General features: G+C 54.7%; 1 protein-coding gene across 2 annotated transcripts in view; it reads left to right on the forward strand.

Moving 5' to 3' along the window:
- The first annotated feature begins 280 nt into the window (after positions 1-280).
- NHSL2 (NHS like 2) overlaps positions 281-20,057 on the forward strand; it is a 75,199-nt gene continuing 55,422 nt past the window's right edge. For both annotated transcript variants that reach the window (XM_030574954.1, XM_030574955.1), the window contains exon 1: positions 281-591. In XM_030574954.1, the coding sequence (XP_030430814.1) occupies positions 528-591 (64 nt within the window). In that variant the 5' untranslated portion in view covers positions 281-527. The remainder of the gene's footprint in view (positions 592-20,057) is intronic.

Consider the following 20,057-nt stretch of genomic DNA (forward strand, 5'->3'; position numbering starts at 1 on the left):
GATAACAACCCAAAGCAGGGTCCAGATGTGTCTGAGGAGGGAGGGCTGGGGGAGGGAGGGAGGGAGAGAGAGACTGCAAAGCAAGGCCCCTCCCCCGGCCTCCTGTGCACTTGGGAAGGAAGAGGGGATGGGGCCAGGACAATGGGCTGCAGGGAACTGACTCCAACAGCCGGTTCCTGACCATTTCCTCCCTCTGTCGCTGGAGCAGGGCGGGGAGACAGAGGAAGTTCACCCCTCGAGGTGTTTATGATACAGGACCCAGTGAGCACCAGAGGCAAGTGCCCTCCAGCCTGTGAGCGGAGCCGTGGGGACCCCCAGCCAGAGGAGCCTTGGCTGCTGGGGCCAGCTGGGGTACCCCCCCCCTCCTCTCTGCATCTGGCTGGAGCAAAGGCACTGTTTGGAAGCAGAGTTGACCCGAGCCGTGGGGCGTGGCCAGGGGTCTCCGGCGCAGACTCTTCTGTTGTGCTTGGTCGGATGTTCCCATAATCTCTGCTCTGCCGCAGGGGGTCAGCACTTTATGTGGAGTCATGGGCAGCTGTCGTGCGACCGTGGACTGGTCCGAGTCGCTGGTCCTTTCCTGGCACAGGGCAGGTAGGATGGCATCGCAGTGAGCCCCATGCCAGTGGGGTGGAGGCCAGCTCGGCATTTGGTGAGGAGTATGGGCAGGGCACCAGAGAAACCCTGGAGCATTGGGGATGGTTTGGTTAGGTGCCAGTGATGATCTTGGCACTGGACATGGCACATAAGGGGCATCTTGCTCTCCAGTGGTGCAGCACGAACTTGGGGCTCCTCCAAGAATTCTGGGGTAGACTCTGAATCTGGTGGGGCTTCGCCTCGTCTGAACTAGGCCCAGGGCAGAAATCACTGAACATGTCCTGCGTATTGGAGGCAGTTTCGAAGCCATCAGGCTGGTTTTGACTGCTGGTGTGAGGGATGCTGCACAGGGAGGCAGCTGTCTCCCCGCCTTTGCCAACAGCTTTTGGGGTTTGTGACATGGCACTGGGTCCTAATCCAGGGGTTCCCTTGGCAGGGCAAGGGGGGCGTTGGTGTGCACAAACCAGTCCCTCTCTATAAAGCTGTTCTGGGGGTTACTCAGCGCTGGGCTGGAGTCCTGGGCAGGATGGTGCTCTGTGTGCTGAGGGCTACACCTGGTGGTGAGTAGCTGGGATAGCGAGGTAAACTTGATGCCAGAGGCAGCTTTGGAGCCAGGCATGAACATCCTGGTCCGCAGCTGCGCACCCAGCACGTCACCCCACTGCAGGGCAACAGGTAAATGAGACTGGAAGCCCCCACTCCTGGGGACACAGCAGAGCTACTGGGTAGACAGAGTAATAATGGCCCATTGCCTTGGGTGTTCTTCTGTCAGGGGCAGTGGGGAGAGTCCTGGATCCAGGTGCAGTGAGTGAGTCACACACCCAGAGTACAAACTGCCTCTGCTTCCTGCTGCCCCTCTAATCATGCCCAGACTCCATGAGAAGCCCTCACTTCACTGGCAGCCAGGGTGGGGAAGCCACCTGCCCTCAGCCTGGCTCGCCTCCATCTCTCCAATGGGCTGCTGTCTCCAGAGTGGCCTCTGCACTGGGAACTGTGGCTATGCTGACACACCATAACTTGTGTTCATTCTGTCCCACTGATCCTAGCAGGCGGGGACAGAGCCGGGATGTGGTGTGAGCAGCAAGGAAGTGCAGCAAAGCACCACTTGGGGAGTGTCCTCTCTGGCTGGGAACTGGCAGCTGTTCCCAGAGCCCCTTTCCTGCATATGCAATGGGAGAATCTCAGGGCCAGATGGTTGGTGGGGCAGGGCATAATACAGACTGCTTAGAACCAGAGCTAGAAGTGGGATGGTTGAACCCACCAGAGCCCAGCCAGGTCCATTCAGCTCCAACATTGCCCTGTCAATGGGCAGTTGGTCTGGCTAGTTAGCTTTAGTTATTGTGGGTAGCACTGTGCTGTGGACACTCAGGATTTTGAATGTTCCAGCTAAATGAGGGTGCATATTTAGGGTCCAGATGCTCTGGATTCTGTGGGGCGCTCCTTCATGTTCTGGTACAGGCCAGAGGCAGAACGTGGGCTTTGTGGACCAGGGATCCAGTCTGACGTGGCAGCTGGTGGGGTGCAGAGCGGATAGACCAGGGGTCCCGTCTGACGTGGCAGCTGGTGGGGTCCAAGGCGAATAGGCTGGGAGTCTGACCAGGGCTAGACCACATGGAGTCTTGTCACTTGGCAGGAGGCAGGTTTCCAGTCCAGCTGTGTCAGCAATCTGATCGGGAATTGTCGGAGCTGGCTACTGGGCTGGATGGGCCAGGGGTCTGATCTATGCAGGAGCTGAGAGATCAGTGGGCATGGAGCAGCAATTAGTGCTTCATGTAGCTGCTGTGGTGCATCTTCTGGGTTGTCCATTGTGCCTTGGGGATGTATTTGGCGCCCAGGGCTTGCACTGATGGATGGTGCAGGGTTCTCCAGCTGTGCTGCCTTCCGGCCCTGTGGAACTATCCTCCTCAGCCAGGTGATGGGGCTGGTGCTTGGCTGTGCAGGCCAGCACTGCTGTAGTCCTTGCCCTGCTTTCTAGTGCTGCCCCCATGCCCCAGGGTTGTAGCTCAGTGCTGCCTTGCTGAACTGGCCAGGAGCATGAGGTTTTTCCTTCTCCTTCAAGTGCTTGCTTGTGTTTCCCAGCCCTTTGGGATGTAATTATTCTGCTAGCAGCTGTGAAAATGGCATGGAGCCCTGCGGAGCATGCATTTCCACCCATCAGCTAGCACTACAGCAGGCTCATGAGTGGGGTCTGAGAGCTCTGAATCAGGGTCTGGCTCCCTCCTGCACTCATGGCTTGTGCCATTGCACTGTCAGTACTGTGTGGATGTGCAGTAAAGTACAGAGCAGCACCGTGACCGGGAGAGCAACAGTGACCGACTCAGGGACTCCTGTGTCCAGATGAATGGGAGCACAGGGTGGTCTCTGCGCTGTGACCGATGGTCTGTGGGGCACGAGGAGAAGGGGGCTACGGAATGGACAGGGATATGGAGCAGTCAGAGGGGATGGAGTGGGAGTCAGAGCTGAAATTGTGTTGGGAGGATCCAGAGCTGGGAGGCAAGAGAAAGAAGCTCTTTATAGCTATGGGAATGTGTCTCCTTGCTGCTGAGAGGAGGGTGGCGCTGTTGGCATTGAGGGCAAGTGAGCCAGGAGGTTCTTGGAACTCCGGGCTTCTGCCCTGAAACAACTTACACAAAAAACTGAAGAAAAGGGAGAACATGGCTCTATGAAAGAGACCCAAATGTCACTGAAAGGCAGGTGCGTTCCTGCTGGGTATGTGGGACCTGCACTGGGGAGTGCAAGGGCTGAGCAAGGAGTTTCTGTGATCACCAGTGGCAGGGGTGCTTGTGGGATGGCCAGTTGGAAAGGTGTGTGTTCATTGTGAGTGGGGTGTCCTAGGCTGGGTGTCGTCTCACTTACTGGACAGGTATATGTATCTGAGGCACTGGCTGGCTGCCTGGCCCGTGGGATGTAAATGCTGGGATCCCAGAGCACAGGGTTTGCAGCCCCTGTGTCCTGGCTCCCCTCCTGGGCTGGGGTGGGAGTGCAGGGCTGTGTTATTTGGGGTGGGGAGGGGGTGTTGGGAAGGTGCAGGCAATAGAGCATCTGCCCTGGGTGCTCTGGATGACTGAATGCTGGGCATTGCTAGTGGCTTCCAGCTGATTGTCCTTACAGCTGGGTGCTAACTCTGCGTACTCTTCCCCACAGGTCCCACTTCCCTTTCTGTTGGGTAATGGCAGTCTCTTCCTGTCCTGCGCTGCTGGGCGGAGGTGCTGCATGCTGATGACAGCCATTGCATCCCCCAGAGGCAGCTGCAGGGCTGGGGAGGGGAGTAGGGCAAGACCTTCAGGCAGAGCCCTTTGCTATAGACTTGGGGATCGATGTTATTACAGCATCTGCGTGTGGGGTCAGGTGTCTGCCCTGCCCTCCCAAGCTGTTTCTGATCCCACGTATCGCACCCCTTGGTCCGATTGCCCAGCCTCGTTCCTCTAACACACAAATTCTTTATGCTGCCCTTGGGGACGGAAGAGCCTGCATTGCCGTGAGGGTAGCAGGGTTCGCGGGGAAGCACCGTCTTCCTGGAGTCTCTGGTTCCCTGCAGCGTGTTAGCAGTCCGGGGGCTGCAGCTGCTCCAGTCAGCCACAGCCAGCATCTCTGCAAGGGCAGAGCTCAGCAGTGACTGTGATCACAGCCCTTCTTTGGGGGACTCTTCCTTCGTGGCAGGGCAGATACAGTGCTGCTCACCAGAGCAGCTGTCCAGTGATGGGGATGCACCCCAATCATGCCTGCACACTGCCCTGCCAGCGCACCTTAACCATGACTGGGGGCATCTCTAGGGGGAGTGGGGAGTCCAGCCTCTGCCAAGGCTGACAAAACAGCCAGTGGTGGTTTTGTGCCATGGACACCTGCCATCTAGTATCTGCACTGAGACCTCCCATCCCACAGGGCACTGGGAACCTGAAGTGACTCCAGCCTGAGCTCCATGCCATACACCCAGCCCCTGGTGTCCCTCAACCAAGTCCCTACCCATGAGCCTGAGTCTCCAGCATGGCAGTACTGGGCCTGTGCTGCCGCTAGGCTATGGGGCTGGTGTGTGGCCCATGCCCGACACATCTGTCAGCGTCCCCCATTCCATCAGGACAGGACAATCTAGGCTTTCACTGCTGGCTGGTTTGGTACTGTCATGGTGGGATATGTGCTGTTTGGGAACTGGGAAGTGCAGCCTGTGGGCAGCTCCCACGTCCTCTCCTTCCCCTGTCCGCCCTCTATGGACAAGTTGACAAGCAGCCCTTTTGGCTGCTCCCCTCCCCACCAGCATGCTTCCACTTTTCTCTACACCAGGGGCTCTTAAACTGGGGGTCAGGGGTCATGAGGTTATTACATGGGGGGCCATAAGCTATCAGCCTCCACCCCAAACCCCACTTTGCCTCCAGCATTTATAATGGTGTTAAATATATTAAAAAGTTTTTCTCATTTAAAAGAGGGGGTCGCACTCAGAGGCTTGCTGTGTGAAAGGGGTCACCAGTACAAAAAGTTAGAGAACCACTGCTCTACGCAAAGCTATTTGGGGATTCTGTGCATGGGAGAGACTCTTCTGTCTTCTCTGTGGACTTGAGACATAGCATTGCTGGCCACTAGGGAGGGGGGGTTCAAAGGGGAGATCTAGGAAGAGCCTCCTCCCCGCAATAATAAACCCAGGCCTACAACAGAGAGGCCTGGCTGGGACAGCCTGAGTCGCTCTTTACTGTGTGACCATGACATTATGATGCGGTGAGTTAGAAACACAACAGCTTTCTTTTTACTACGTGCTACAAGCAACTGAGGCCTGGTCTCTCTGCAGAGTTGCACCAGTTTCCCAGTGAACTGGTTTTTATAGAAAGCAAGTGAAGCTAAGTCGATGGGAGCCAGATTTAAATTGAGTGTCCACACAGTGCTTTGCACCATGGAACCAAAAATGGTCGAAACTCCTGGCACTAGTGAAAGCAATGCCGTGGGGATTGCAGGCGAGGCCTGAGATGTGCCCAGGCAGAGTTCAGATCTAGATCCAGACCCACCCTGAGCCGGGCTCATCTCCCTCTAGAGGCTGGGCCCTGGCCCTGTGACAGCACGCTGCAGCTAGAAGGCTCTCCTGTGGCAAAGTGGTAGGGCTCTGTAGGCTCCCTTGGAGCTCTCAGGTTCATCCCTGGGGTGACCATGTGTACCTGGCCATGGACTCTTACCTTTGGCCTGGGGTTTGGTCACGTTCTGTTTCGAGAAGTTGATGTAAATAGATTGCTGTTGGTTGCAGGGGGGTGGTGGCCGCGCCCAAAGGCCCCCTGGGGGATCAGGGCCCCAGTGTGTTGGGCGCTGCACATACGGTGCACAGACGCAGCAGGGGCCACTGTGGGAGAGAAGGTGGAAGGCAGTGACCGCTGGGTTTCCTGGAGGAGATGGGAACCTCTTGGTGGTGTCAAAGGAGCTGGAAGTGTGGGTGTCAGTTTTTTGTTTTAAAATAAATAAAATTAGTTGCTCCCACTGGGGCCAATCTGGGGGGATCTCTGGAGCCTGATCTGGTGGAGTGGGGACCTGAGCTTGGGGGCAGGCTGCAGACTGACCCTTGTATCTCATTCAGTTTCCAATAAATTCAGCCCCCAGAGCTACCGCAGGGTGTGAAGTAACAACACTCTCAGACAATGAGAACGCAAGCTGGCATACTGCCATTGGCCCAGCCCTGACCCTGGGGGCTGTGCCATAGCGCTGCCTGTGCCTCTGGGGGCGGGAGCTGCCACCAGCCCTGAGCACGGGCTGCAGCTCAGTGAGGTGCCCCAGGCAGGATGGCCAGCAGGGTGCCCATCGCTGCTCTGTGCTGGGCACTGCCCAGCACTTCGTGCAAAGCTCTGGAGCCCCCTGGTGCACTGCTGCCTGGAAGGACACGTTATCCCCCTACCCCCAGGGGTTGTTCCGTATCCCTTACAGGGAACTGGCTGCAGTGGGACAGGTGCCTTCCTTGTGCATGGAAAAGGGGGCTGCTTGGCGCTGGAGATATGAGGGTGACCTGTCCTGCCTTGCCTGTCTCTGCTGGAGCTGTCCTTTGGGGATCAGGGGTCTGAGGAGGTGCTTTCCTTGCTGTCCAAGGGTTGGAGGGTGGAATCTGTCCTGGAGAGCTTTTCTTCCAAGGGAGGAGTTGTAGACAACAAACCTGCTCATAATAAAACAAAGAGCTTGAAGCATCCTGAATAAAACTACTCCCCCTTTGCAGTGCTCAGTGAGATCCTGCAGCTCTCTGGTTGTCCACAGGGTCCTTCAGCAAAGACCTGGTTTTTCTTAGTAAAATCAGATTGAAAAACAGTCAGGCCTAAAGCCTCCAGGAGTTAAAAGGGCACAGATCTTGTTCTTTTCCTTTCCTAATGATCCTTCAAGCCTTGGGTCTGTGGACCTGGGAGTAGCAGGAGAGGGTACAGGAGATGAGTGGCTCGATTTGATTTTACTGTCTTGGGGGATTGTAGCACCTGGTACCTGCCCAGGGGACAGGAGAGGATGAGAAACCAGAGGACAAAGAAGTGGGAGCTCCCTGCATACACAACCTCCCTTTGCACTCGGAATGAGAGCGGCACAGAACTGTCCCATCCCAGCGCTGGTAATACCCGGTGTGCAGCTTGGTCTTGCCCAGTACTTGTGAGCTGCAGTGCCATCAGCAGCCCTGCACCTGGCTATTCCGGTTCTGGCTCGACGTGGGACAGAATCAGGCGCCTTCCTCGTAGCTTTTGGCCATTGCTCCCTTGAATGGGCTGAATGAGGTAATTTGATTAATGGCTGCAGTACTAGGTCAGGATGCATGCCACTTCCATTTCACACAGCAAGAGCACAAGACATGCTGGGCATAATCCTGTGCCATTGGCTGACCGGGCCAGCTGCTCAGATGGGGTGAAGCCATGGGGATGTGCTGACGGCAGTGGATCAATGGCAGTTCACCCCAGTCAGGGTCTGCCTCTGTGGCTCCAGTCTCAGATAAGCCAACTGTGGCATTTCAGTTAGCTACAGGGACTCTTAATGGGATCTGAGGAACAGGCAAATTAATGCCCAACTTGTTAGCATACGCAGAGGGGGGTGTATTCCCAAGCTGCACCCAGCCCACTCCCTGCCTAGACTCAGCCCCCTACCAGCTCGAGCTGCTAAGTGCTTCATACTCTCCCTACAACACTCCCCTTAAAGGGACAGTGACCATACAGCCACCAATGTTGCCTGCTCCACACCCAGCAGCACATCCTCAATGCACATCACTCCTGTTACGGGCTAAGGTGCACTAATTTGCCTATGGCCAAATCTCCTGCTAATCTAGGAGGGTTGTGGCTGGCTTCTGTCCTACAGCATGAGGCTTCTGGTTGAAAGTTGTTCAGATCTAAGGGTGAGGTCTGGCTATGGTTGCCAAATGTCTAATCATACAAACCCAAACACATTTGCCCCACCCCCTGCCCCTTCTCTGAGTCCCCGCCCTATTCACTCCATCCCCCCTCCTTCCGTCACTCACTCGCCCCCACCCTCACTCACTTTCACCAGGCTGGGGCAGGAGGTTGGGGTGCGGGAGGGAGTGCAGGCTCTGGGAGGGAGTTTGCATGCAGGAGGAGGCTCAGGGCTGTGGCAGGAGATTGGGGTGTGGAAGGGGGTTTGAGGTGCTGGCTCTGGGAAGGGGCTCAGGGCAATGTCAGGGAGTTGGAGTGCAGGAGGGGGTGCAGGGTGCAGCTCCGGCTGGGAGGTGTGTATCTTGGTCAGCTCTTGGCATATCCCTGTGGCCCCTAGTGGAGGGGCCAGGGAGGCTCTGCACGCTGCCCACATCCACAGGCACTGCCCCTGCAGCTTCCATTGGCTGCAGTTGCTGGCCAATGGAAGCTGTGGAGTCAATGCTCAGCGGGAGGACAGTGCATGGAGACCTCCTATCACCTCCCTCACCAGGGGCCACAGAGACGAGCCAGCTGCTTACGGGATGGGGCCCAGGGCAGTCAGGGAGCCTGCCTTAGCCCCGCTGCACTGCCAGACATTTAGTGGCTTAAAATCTCCCGGTTTGGATTCATTAACCTCCTGGGGGATAGAGCCCGATTCTAGGAGACTCCTGGCAAAGCTGGGAGGGTTGGCCAACCTAACTCTGGCTCATTATAGAGATAAGGGTCATTGGTAAAGTCTGGGCTGAAGGTCAAACATGGGAGGTCTTTGGAGCTGGGGTTTTGCTGGGCCAATCTGTGGTGGAAACACTTGGGCTGGGGAGAGCCTCCAGTTCCTAAAGTATGTCGGGCTGCTTATCTACATCGGATCCCTGAAAGTGGAGTCAGCTTACAGCTATTTTCTGCCAAGTGGGGGTGTGCTGAGTTCTTTCCTACACTGTGCTGTGTGAGCACCCGGAGAGGATGGCATTGTGGTTAAAGTCCTCTGATACTGGCTCTGATACTGATTTGTTTGTGGCCTTCGGCAGGTCCCAGCACTGTCTCGTGCCTCAGTTTCCCCACCTGTAAAATACAGCATGTGCTGAGACATTACAGGGCTCATTGAGGACTAATGTTTGTGAAGCACGAGGATGGTGCCGTTTGGAGCACAATTCAGATGCCTAGAAGTAAAATACTGGTTTCCTCGTGTTGGTTTCCAGTTTCTTACTGGGGTGGGTGCAGCAGCCCAGGTTGCAGGGCAGGCAGAGAGACCATTTGTGGCTTGCTGTCCCACACATCCCCCATACTGGAGCGAATCACCCGGCCTGGCATGTGAACAGAATCTGGAGTTCCATTTCCTCTGCTCTCCAGATTCGGGAGGGTGGGTGTGAGAAAGTGCATGACTTCACCTCCTTCCCCTCCCCCCGGGGAGCAGGGGGAGTGGAGCTGCAGGAGGGGTTTGGACAATGTCAGAAAGCAGTGCTCTGAGTCAGGCCAGCGCTGCGCTCCCTAATCCAACTGCTGAGCAGAGAGTGGTGGAAGAAGTGCTCACAGCAGGCAGCCAGGGGCCCAGTGAGGATGGTGGGGCTTTGCCACAGTCCACACAGGGCCCATGAGCTTTGCCAGGTGTTGCATTTTATAAAAATACCGCATTTGACGAGGAGGACAACCAGATTTCCCCTCTGTAATGGTGACCATGGAGCGTCTGGAGCTCTACAGAATGGACCATTTTGAGACTTGAGCGGGATCTGGGTCCTTTAAAAGAGCTGCCTCATGTGAAGCACTCCCAGGATGGAAACCTGATCTGATCTGTTCCAATTTCCTGACTTCCAGACAGGAGTGAAGTAATTATCCTGACTCCATGAGGTAGGACAGAATCACAAACACCATGTTACAGGTGGAGAAACTGAGGCCCTGAGTGGGCAAGGGACTCACCCAAGATCACTCAGGGAGTCAGTGGTGAAGCTGTAGATAGAATCTTGGCCTCCTGAGTCACTCATTCCAGCTCTAACCACGAGACCCTACTCCTCTCCCAAAGCTTGGGATAGAACCCAGGAGTCCTGACTCCCAGCTCCCCCAGGTCTAACCACTAGACCCCCCTTCCTGTTAAAGAAATCAGTCTTTATGATCTCCTTTATGATAATCTCCTCTCCCGCCCTCCATACCCCGCACTGTGCCTCCCCCGGGCAGTCGCCCATCTGGCGTGCGTGGGGCCGTACTCAGCTGCACTGTGCCGTGTGGTCTCCAGAACTGTATCCCAGCAGGCTCCCAGCTTCTTGACTGGCAATGCCTCTTTGGCTGTCACTGTTTTCACCTTTTATGGCTGTTCTGTCCCTGAGAAAGTGACAGTGCTCCCATTGCCATGGTGACCGCTCCCGAGTAGTGGGGAGCAGGGGACCCTCCCGACATCCATTGCTCCTTCCAGGGCTCTGGGAAGGAAGGCTGAGCTGGTGCAGGTTTCAGGCCAGCCCAGTGGAGCCTGAACATAGGGCACCTGCCATTGGAGGCCCGGGTGGCTTGGGGCATTGGGAATGCGCAGGGGGCCAGAGCGCAGGCTAGTACAGCCAGATAGGAATTGCTGTAGATAGTTTAGGGGTCAATGGAGGAGGCACTCGGTGGCCCTGTGTCAACAGTCAGACAAAGGACTCACCAGGCCACGGAGACCGAAGTCCTAGCTGAGGCTCACGGATAGGGTGGAAGCTGTCCTTGGCCCATGGATAAAGACAGACTCCATGTCCCTCTACTCCTGAGCTGAATCAAAGCTTTCATTGAAAAAAATGTTGTGCATCTAGCACAAAGAAGACACTGAAAAATAGGAGTTTGTGTTTACAGATCAAAATAATGGTCTCTCCTCCTTCCCAGGCTTGAGAGGAAACAGTGGGATAAGCCTCTGCAGGGTGGGGGTGCAAAGGAATTAGTGAGGGAAAGCTAAATCAGAGAACAAGGTCAGCATTGATTTCTGGGATCTGTTAACTGAGTGTAACTGCTATCATGTCACCTTCATGAATCTGCAGCTTGAGAGTGGTGAATTGCCCTATTCGTCTCAATGATATGTTAATTCTGAACCCTAACGATGCTGTAAATACTAACCTTAACTATTGATGAAAATTTTAGCAGAAACAACAACTAATATGCTTATCTCACAATCCCAATTTGTCTCCCACCTGCCACAAATGTCCCTTACTCAGCTGCCAAAACTGTTCACTCCTCCCACAGCAGCTTCACCAATGCAGTTATCTCCTGCAAGGAAAAAATCAGCTGCATAGTGAACAGTGGAAATGTGGGACCGGTGTAGAATCCATTGAACTGAACAGTAGATTAAATAGCACAGGGCCCACTGTCTGGATTGTATTAATTATTGTAATTGAATTGCGTCAGAAGCTCCATTGTTTAATTGAAGTGAAGCCGGTGCAGAAGTTCCAGCCCACTGCATTGGAGTGCTGCAGCATGAAGTGATTTTGCCATGGAATTATCGGTGCTCCTGGTTGTCCAACTGGTTGCTGCTGCCTGACACTTTCTAAGCTCCTGTTTTCAGTTGCTTATACTTTTGCAAGACTTTAACCAGGCAGGCTGAAATGTCCCATGCCAGAGGTTTGACTTAGGGTGGCTGAGTTTCAGCTCAAACAGTGCTGCCATTTCTGAGACTGAGATTAGGGGGAAATACGTTGTTTTGACCATGCTAAAACCATTCTTCCAACTTTCATGGGGAACGTCTAACACCTCCATGCTGTTGAGCAGAGGGGCCTGAAATTTGGTGGAGAAGTTTCCTTTGTGTCAGGGATGTGCATTAACTATCCTCTTGGGAAAATGCCCAGACTAAGTCAAGCCTTTGAAAAATCTCAATTTTCACATGCTCAGTAGAAATTTGTTAAGAGTTTGGTAGCTAAATTCTCCCAAGAGTCTACCTGTGCTGAGCATGCTCTAGCCCCTCCCAGCTCCTAGTGCTGATCAGACTGTGCAGGCCTGCTCCATCCCCAGATCAGGACAGAGCATGCTCCAGCCTGGGGATGCAGGGGCTGAGCGGGACTACTCTGCAGTTCCTGTCCTGGACTGTTGAACTAAGAGCAGGGAGTCTGTCTCCTGTGCTCTGAGACACCCCAGCTGGCACCCAGGCAGCCTGGAGGAGGAGGAGGAGGAAACAGCTTTGACGGGGATGCGGAGGGGCGAGGAATGTAGGGGAAAAGATGAAGGGGACGGGGGAATAGGAGCCTGAAGAGGAGAGAGGTTAGGTGAAGGAGTGCGGGGGGAGCAGAGAGGGGCCAATGCTGGGATAGGGGTTGAAACAAGGGTTGGGGAGAGGTGGTGCAGGATCTGGGGGTGGGGAAAGAATAGGAGTAGGCAAAGAAAGGAAGGATAGGTTGGTGATGGGGCAGGAGTCAGGGAGAAGGAGACGGGATGGCTAGGAGCATAGGGCAGGAGTTGGGCATGAGCTAGTGGGGAGAGCAGCAGTGAAGGGACAGGAGCAGAGGGAGAGCCTGATGTGCAGGGGCAAAAGGTTCTGTGACCACCAGAGTGCACTTCCCTATCCAGTCTGGAATGGAATGTAACGTTTCTGAGTCTCGCCAGTCCTCTGCTGTCAGCAACTAGCAGTGAAACCCCACAGCAGTGTCTCTCTCATCCCTCTTTAGTGGCAGGTCCCAGCCTTCTCCTGCTACCCGTCACTCCCTTAGCTCAAGTCATTACTCTAAAGATCCTCGCCCTGTCTGTATGGTTCACAAAATGACAGTTTGGGGGTTAAAAAAAATGTTGGAAATTGCATCCAAAATACTTACGTTAAAGAATATTATTAAGGTTGCAAAGTCAAACACTGAAAACATAGGAAATGCCAAAATGAAGGTTGCCCTACAGCCTTAGTTTGGCCCCTTTGTGCATGTGCATTATGATACGATCTTCAGCATCCAGGGCTGTTAACCTGGCACATTTCAGTGGGGCAGCTGCACCAGCCTGTGTGTGAGTTCAGCATGAGCCAGGCTTCAGATGAGAAGCGTTCTGTGCAATCTCTTCCAAATCCTGTTGGTTCCTGTTTTCTGCTGCTCTCCCATTGGGCACTGCCCAGCATGCGTTTCAGCTCAGGTACCTCAGCGAATGTAGTCCAGCTCCGCTGACAGAGTGCTGGGTCTGCTTCTCTTCTCGCTTTTGCTGGAGGAAGCTGAAATCAGTGGGGCATACTGGAGGAGGAGAAGGCCTGTTACTGCCTTGGCGTGCCCAGTGGGAGCTACTGGCAGGTAGGGGGTGAGCGTAAAGCAGGGCCGGCTCCAGGCACCAGCATTCCAAGCTGGTGCTTGGGGCGGCATTCTGCAAGGGGCAGCAGTCCCTGTGTTTTTGCCCCAAAGCAGCGCACCAAATTGCCGCCGCGGACAGCGGGGCCACCAAATTGCCACTGCCGCGGAAATGCGCCTGCCACCCTAAGGGCACAGGGACTGCCCCCACTGTCCGGCAGCAATTCGGCCGCTGCTTGGGGCGGCGAAAACTGTAGAGCTGGCCCTGGCGTAAAGGCGTGCCGTTTTGGTGCCTTTTGTTTCCATTGCTTGAATTCAGACTGAGGTATGGGCAACCATTTTAGAGTGACACCACCAAATATTAACATTACTCAGAATTAAAATGACCCTCAAGAACTCTGCTGAATTTTTCTCTATGAACTGGTGATGCCTAGGCACTAGGGAAAGGCTTGGAGGGTCCTGTGGGGGTGATTCCCAGGGGAACCCTCGGGGGCATGGGGGGGGTGCACACATACACCAGTCCTGGAGTGAGATGGTCACCCAGCCTTCAGGGCATGCCCTTCTCCCAGGAATCTCAGCCCAGCACCAGTGCATAGCCCCTAGGCACCAATGCCTCCTCAAGGATCGACACTAATCACAACCCAAGGCAGAGAGCACAAGCACCTGTTGCCAACACAGCTCCCCCTGCCCAAAGCCTCACAAACCACAGTACAATGCTGTCACTGAGTGTGGGGGAGTCAAGGCCTTGCACTCCCGGCTCCTTGCGTTTCACCATGACTCTCAGCCAGCCAGTAAAACAGTTTTATTTACATGACAGGAACACAGTCCAAAACAGGTCTTGCCGGTACAGACAAGAGGGCCCCCATTAGTTAGGTCCATCTGGGGGCCCCAGGGAGGCCACAGCCCCATGGGGAAGCCCAAGCCCGGTCAGGACGCCCCTCTCCATTTCCCAGCCAGCTCCAAACTGAAACTCCCTCCAGCCGTCTCACTCAGTCTCCCCTCGGCTCCTCCCCCAGCCTTTGTGTCCTTTGTCCAGTTTCCCGGATAGAGATGTTACCTGGCCTCCAACCCCTGTCCTGGGTTCTCATGTTACATGCTCAGTTATCCTCCCTTCCCCAAAGGCAGTCCCAGCAAAACTCCCCTGCAACCTTCCCAGGTCAATACTCCTCACTCAGTATTCAAATAACATCAAGAACATTCCCACTTCGTCACAAGTGCATCTTCCAAAGACTGAACATTTGCTTGCACAATGCGATAAAGAATTTGGAAGACTATGTATAGCAGCACCATCTGGTGACACCTGTCATGCCAGTACCTATTAAGCAAAGCAATGCATGCTGGACTGTTAGCCTGGTAACCCATTTAATGATACCGACATCACTGCAAGATCCCCTGAGTCTATGTTTGTGGTTGGTACCTCTAGCAGGGCTTTATCCTTAGCTGCATGTGTGCATGCAGAGACCCCCTTGTATGAACTTTTTGGGTTGTCTCTGGAGACATCTTCCATGTGGAGTCAAGTCCATCCCTGGTACAAATGGCAGTGAAAGTGAGTGTAACTTGTACTAATGTGGAAACTAGTATAGGTGCGAAACAAATGTCACTGAGCTGCCTGGGGCTGGGAGGGAGAAATTTAAGTGGGAGTTTGAAACACACAAGCTGTGATATCTTTCACTGTCCCTGAGGCCCAGGCCCTTGTCCAAGCCACCCCTTTCCCACCCACCCTCAACCTTGGGAGGGAGGAGGAGGCCCCATTGGCATAGGCCACCGTAGCCTATGCTGCTGCTGAACTTTGTGTTGCCTGCCCATGGGGATGAGGAGGAGTGGCCTTTCAGTGAGGTGGGGTAGGGTCAGAGCAGGAGACTGGGAATGAGGAGTCTGGGCTGGCTCTCTCTGACACCTTGGCCTAGTTCTGCCATCAGTCTATGCCTCAGTTTCCCCTGGGTAGCATTCAGATAGTGAAACTTGACTAAGGACTAAAAAGTTTGTAAGGCACTTGTGGAGCCTCAGGCGAGGGAAAGGCCTGGGTTATTCTTTGCACCCCATATTCCTCTGCTGGGGGGTGGGGGAGGGAGTGGCCAGGCACTGAACAAGACCTCCAGCTAAAAGCCTCCTCTGTAAGAGCTGTCAGGCTGGCGCTAATTTAAAAGCAAACTGTCCTGGTCAGTCAGCATTTGTTCCTGGGCCTGGGAAGGGTTGGTCCTGCCAGCCTGTGCTCACACCTGAGCAAGCCCAGCTCTTCTCTGTGACACTAGCAGCACCCAGGGATTTCCTCCCTGCTGGCCAGTCTGATGATGTCCCCTTTGTAAAGCAGCCAGTCGCTTTCCTGGCAGAAAGGCTCACTATTAACCTCCTCCTCTCCCCCCCTGCTCAACGTGCTTTGCAAACATTAGGGCACTGAGTCTCAGCTGTCCCTGGGAGATGGGGACACAGAGGCACAGAGATTGTCCCAGCTGGAGCCAGTGCCAGAGTGGGAGCATTTCTCTGGGACCTGACTCACTGCAGCCCCAGAGCACAGGAGGGTGTGGTGGGACACAGCCATGCTGGGCAGTGTGTTTTGTAGTGGGGGATGTGAAATGGTTTGTGTGAGGGGGCTGACACTAGTGACGATTCAGTTCTGCGCGGGCCTGTTGAGTTGGTTGTTCATTGTCAGTGTCCATCACCTCTGAGCCGGCTGCACCTGCATCCTGTGCTGCCCCTGGAGGGATGCTGTGTGGAAGGGCTACTTCAGCTGGGAAGGCAGAGTTGTGGGAAGGGGAACCCGACAGCCATGGGGCCACCCACTGTCGAAGGTTTGGGGGTTTCTCACTGCCTTATGCACCTGGTTTTTGTATCCCTGTGCTTTGTAGTTGTGGTGGCAGCCTGGATGGGGAATAAAGCTCTCTCTCTGGGCCAGCCACAGCTGTGACCTGACCAGGCCCTGCAGTGATCTCACCCAGTCATAACATGGGATTCAGGGCCTCTTCAGCCACACAGAATCTATCGGTCTAGCTTGGGTGGTCTCCCAGGGTCAGGGCAGCTGTCACCACTGCCCAGCTGGGGTTAACAGAACTCTCCATCGCCGCCGGTGCTTTCCAGCTCTTGGGCCCCAGGATGGGCTGACAGGTGGAATCCATAGCTGCTCTGGGTTGCCATCGGAGCATAGGGGAGGGTCTGTGAGCAGGGCTGCCGTGTATCGGGGGGCTTGTAGCCAGCGTCAGCACATCAATCCAGGGTGCTCTTCCACTTTGTCAATGTGACTCCTTCTGAGCACAGGCCCTAGCATGCAATGTGCCCCCTTGAGCTAAGCACCAATGGCTGGATCTCGCCTGCTGCGACTGTCATCTCTGAGGTTGCTCTTCGGCAGGAAAGACAGGGCAGCTGCAGCCTGCTCCTACTATATCCACAGCTGTAACCGCGACACTTGGGCTCCATGTGAGGTGTGTACTCCCCTCCTACTAACACAAAAAATGCCCTATTTATTGCCAGCCTGTGGGAAGTCAGCTGCAGCCAGCAGAGAGGCTGCCACTCTTATGGAAACACCCAACAGGATTGGATGGGATGTATGGAAACCTATTCCAGCCTCAGGGGAAGACGCAGAGCTACAGCATGCAAGCCTGGGAAACAGCCCCTGCTCTAGCATTCAAGCACACAGACGCTCAGCTGTTAGTCCTGCCATGGGTCCTATTTGCTGGTCCAGTCTGCAGGGCATGTGTGGATGGGCCGACACCCCTTCCCCTGCTGGGTCTGCTGCCGCTCACGGCATCTGGGTTCCCATGCAGCCTCCCTTCCCATGCTGCTCCCCCAGCCACCTGGTGCACTGTGCCTGATAGTGCTGTCTGAGGTTCAGACAACCTTGGAGTGACTGGGCAGCCCAGCCCCAGGTCTAAGCCCTGCCCAGCTCCTGGGCAGGAAATGGCTCCTTTACTGCACAGGTTCCCACTGGGTTTCCATAGGAATGCAGAACTTGAGGTAGTGCTGCAAAGTTCCTCTTGGACTGCAAACTGGAGAAGAGCCTGGCCCTGCTGAGGGAACAGGAGCTAAATGACCTGATGAGCCTTCGGGGCTGGCCGGGGTGGCTGATGGGGCTGTGGTGTGGGGGAAGGGGGCTCCTTGGTGCCAGGTGTGGGGGGAGCTTCTGTCACTCAGTTAAGAATTAAAGACCTCGCTGCATCCATGTTCCCAGGCAATGTGGGCAACCCCTGAGCCTGTCATACACCCTGCGAGGAGGGCAGCTCTGCCCTGCTGCCTCAGAATCGATGGAAAGCTGCAGCTCTGGCTGGAGACAGCAGGCTAGAATGTGTGACCCCTGGCGGCTTGCTGGATGATGAGAAAAGGACAGCTGCAGATTACAGCTCCGTGATGCTCACACCCATCTGTACTGACTCACTCTGTTTCCTCTCCTGGGTTAATAACACTCGCGGTGAGGGAAGTGAGTTTGAGCACTCCCATCTCCTCTCCCCGGCTTGCTCCTCTCAGTTTGGGTGGTGAAACTAGACTCCTTGGTCCCACTGCTGTTTCACTCTCAGGCACAAGCCCAGGCCTACAGGCTTTGTAAGGATCAACAGGACTTGAACCCAGGCCCACAGGGCTGTTTGACAGCCCCCACTGCCACCTGGCATCTGCTCTTACTGGGCTTCTCCCTGGGACCCCAGTGCAAAAAGGTTACATGCCGCAGCAAGCTCCAGCTCAAGTGGTCTTAGCGATCCCTGATTGGCTCCTTGTCCCTGTTTCAACTCCTTGGGGTATGCCAGGAAACACCCAGGTAACAGTGTTGATTCCTCGCTGTCTGTTGTGATTGCCCTGCTTTTCTATTGCTGAGCTCTCTGCCTCTGAACCTCAGCTCTGACTTGGAGCCTGGCTCCCATGAGACCCCAGAAGCCCCAACAGGGGCCCTGAGACCTGCTATTGCCCCTCAGCCAGACTCCTGATTCTGACTTCGGCTTGACCTGATAGTGCTCTGTCCCCTAGCTTCAGTTCCTGCCCTCAGTCCTGCCCCGCTTTGCCCAGGATCCTGACAGGCAGGGGTTTGTCTGGGTATTGAGAAGGTTTGCAACTTGCAAGGGGACAGTAGTGACGGCAGACAGAGATTTGTGGGAGCTGGGGTTTGGGGAAGTTGGGTTTGAACAAACCCTGCGCTGCGGGGGAGATGTGCCATGGCATTGGCCCCCGCATCAGTGCGATTGATTTGTTTTAACAGTTAGGCAGCACTGGGAAGGTGTTTTATTACTGACTAGCAATGATTAAGAGATTAAGCCGGGTGGAGAGGGTGCAGCTTCCGGGACGATGCTGGCCTATGGAGAGACAGCAGAGCTAGCCGCTGAGTCCCACTCTCCGTAGCAAGCTCAGCTTTCCCCTCACCCTCTCGTTGGGCTCTGAACACAGCTGATGGGATCTCTCCATGGAGTGGGGCAAGCTCTCTACCCTCCCTGCAGGCCCTGGTGGGAGCTGGGCAGCACAAAGCCAAGCAGAGAGAATGGCCTGGAAGGGACAGGATGGAGGCTGCCGAAGTTTCCAAGAAGCACAGAGACTCTTTCAGCGGGATGGGTCTCTGCTCTGCTCTTAGCATGTCTCTGCCGGACATGGGGATTCCCTGGCCTGCCAAAGGATACTACTGCCAGTGCTCCCTCTCCTGCACTCCGTGGGGTCAGGCTCAGTCTCCGTCTCAGGGGCTCTCATCCCTCACCACTGTTAGGCTCAGTCAGGCCTGAGCTTCATCCATTCCAAGGCCAGAAGGGACCATTGTGATCATCTAGTCTGACATCTCAGGTCGGAGAACTTCCCTGAAATAATCCCTCGGGCAGATTGTTTAGACAAACAGCCAGTCTGGATTTTAAAATGGTTAGGAATAGAGATTCTATCACTGTGACCTCTGGTAAATTGGTCCAGTGGCTAATTATTCTAATGATTAAAACGTTTCCCTTATTTCCAGACTGAATTTGTCTAGTTTCAACTTCCAGTCACTGGATCATATTAGACCTTCCTCTGATAGGCTGAAGAGCCCACTATTAAATATTTGTTCCCCAGGTAGGTACTTAGAGTGTAATCAAGTCACCCCTTAACCTTCTCTTTATTAGACTCCAGGAGCTCTGTCTATGCAGTTTCTCTCTCTAAGGCAGGTTTTCTAATCCTTTAATCATTCTCACGTCTCTTCTTTGACCTCTCTCCAATTGATCACCCTCTTTCTTGAATTGTGGACACCAGAACTGGACACAGGATTCCAGCAGTGGTTGCACCAATGCCAAATGCAGAGGTAAAATCACCTCTCCGCTCCTACTTGAGATTCCCCTGTTTATGCACCCCTGGATCTCATTGGCTCTTTTGACCACAGTATCATATTGGGAGCTTATGTTCAGCGGATTATCCACCACCTCTCCCAAATCTTTTTCAGAGTCACTGCTTACCAGGATAGAGTCCCCCATCCTGGAAATATGGCCGACATACCTTGTTCCTAAAGGTGTACGTTTACATTTAGCCACAGTAAAATACATATTCTTCTTCGAGTGCTTGTTCACATCCATTCTACATTAGGTGTGGGTGCATCGCGTGCACGAGTGTCAGCAACTTTTTCCCTTAGCGTCTCCTGTCGGGCCGGTGGGGCCCCCGCCAGAGTGCCCCCGCTGGCCCGACCCCCTTAGCGTCTCCTGTCGGGCCGGTGGGGCCCCCGCCAGAGTGCCCCCGCTGGCCCGACCCCCTCCAGTTCCTTCTTACCGTCTGTGACAGCATTGGAACAACCTCTTGCTCTCCTAAGAGAAGCAATTCCCTTAACCTTTGTGTCGCATAGCTGTTATCAGTCAGTTATCAGTTAGTTACAGTTGTTGCTGGTCTCTTACTAGATTAGGTGCTTGGAGGACTCTGGCACCTGCCCCGGTGCCCCGGACCACGGATTTAAGGCATGCGCCACGTGCTGCAAGCCTATGGCCGTTAGTGACCCCCA

The sequence above is a fragment of the Gopherus evgoodei genome, chromosome 9 (assembly GCF_007399415.2).
Source record: "Gopherus evgoodei ecotype Sinaloan lineage chromosome 9, rGopEvg1_v1.p, whole genome shotgun sequence".
Classification (NCBI taxonomy): Eukaryota; Metazoa; Chordata; order Testudines; family Testudinidae; genus Gopherus; species Gopherus evgoodei.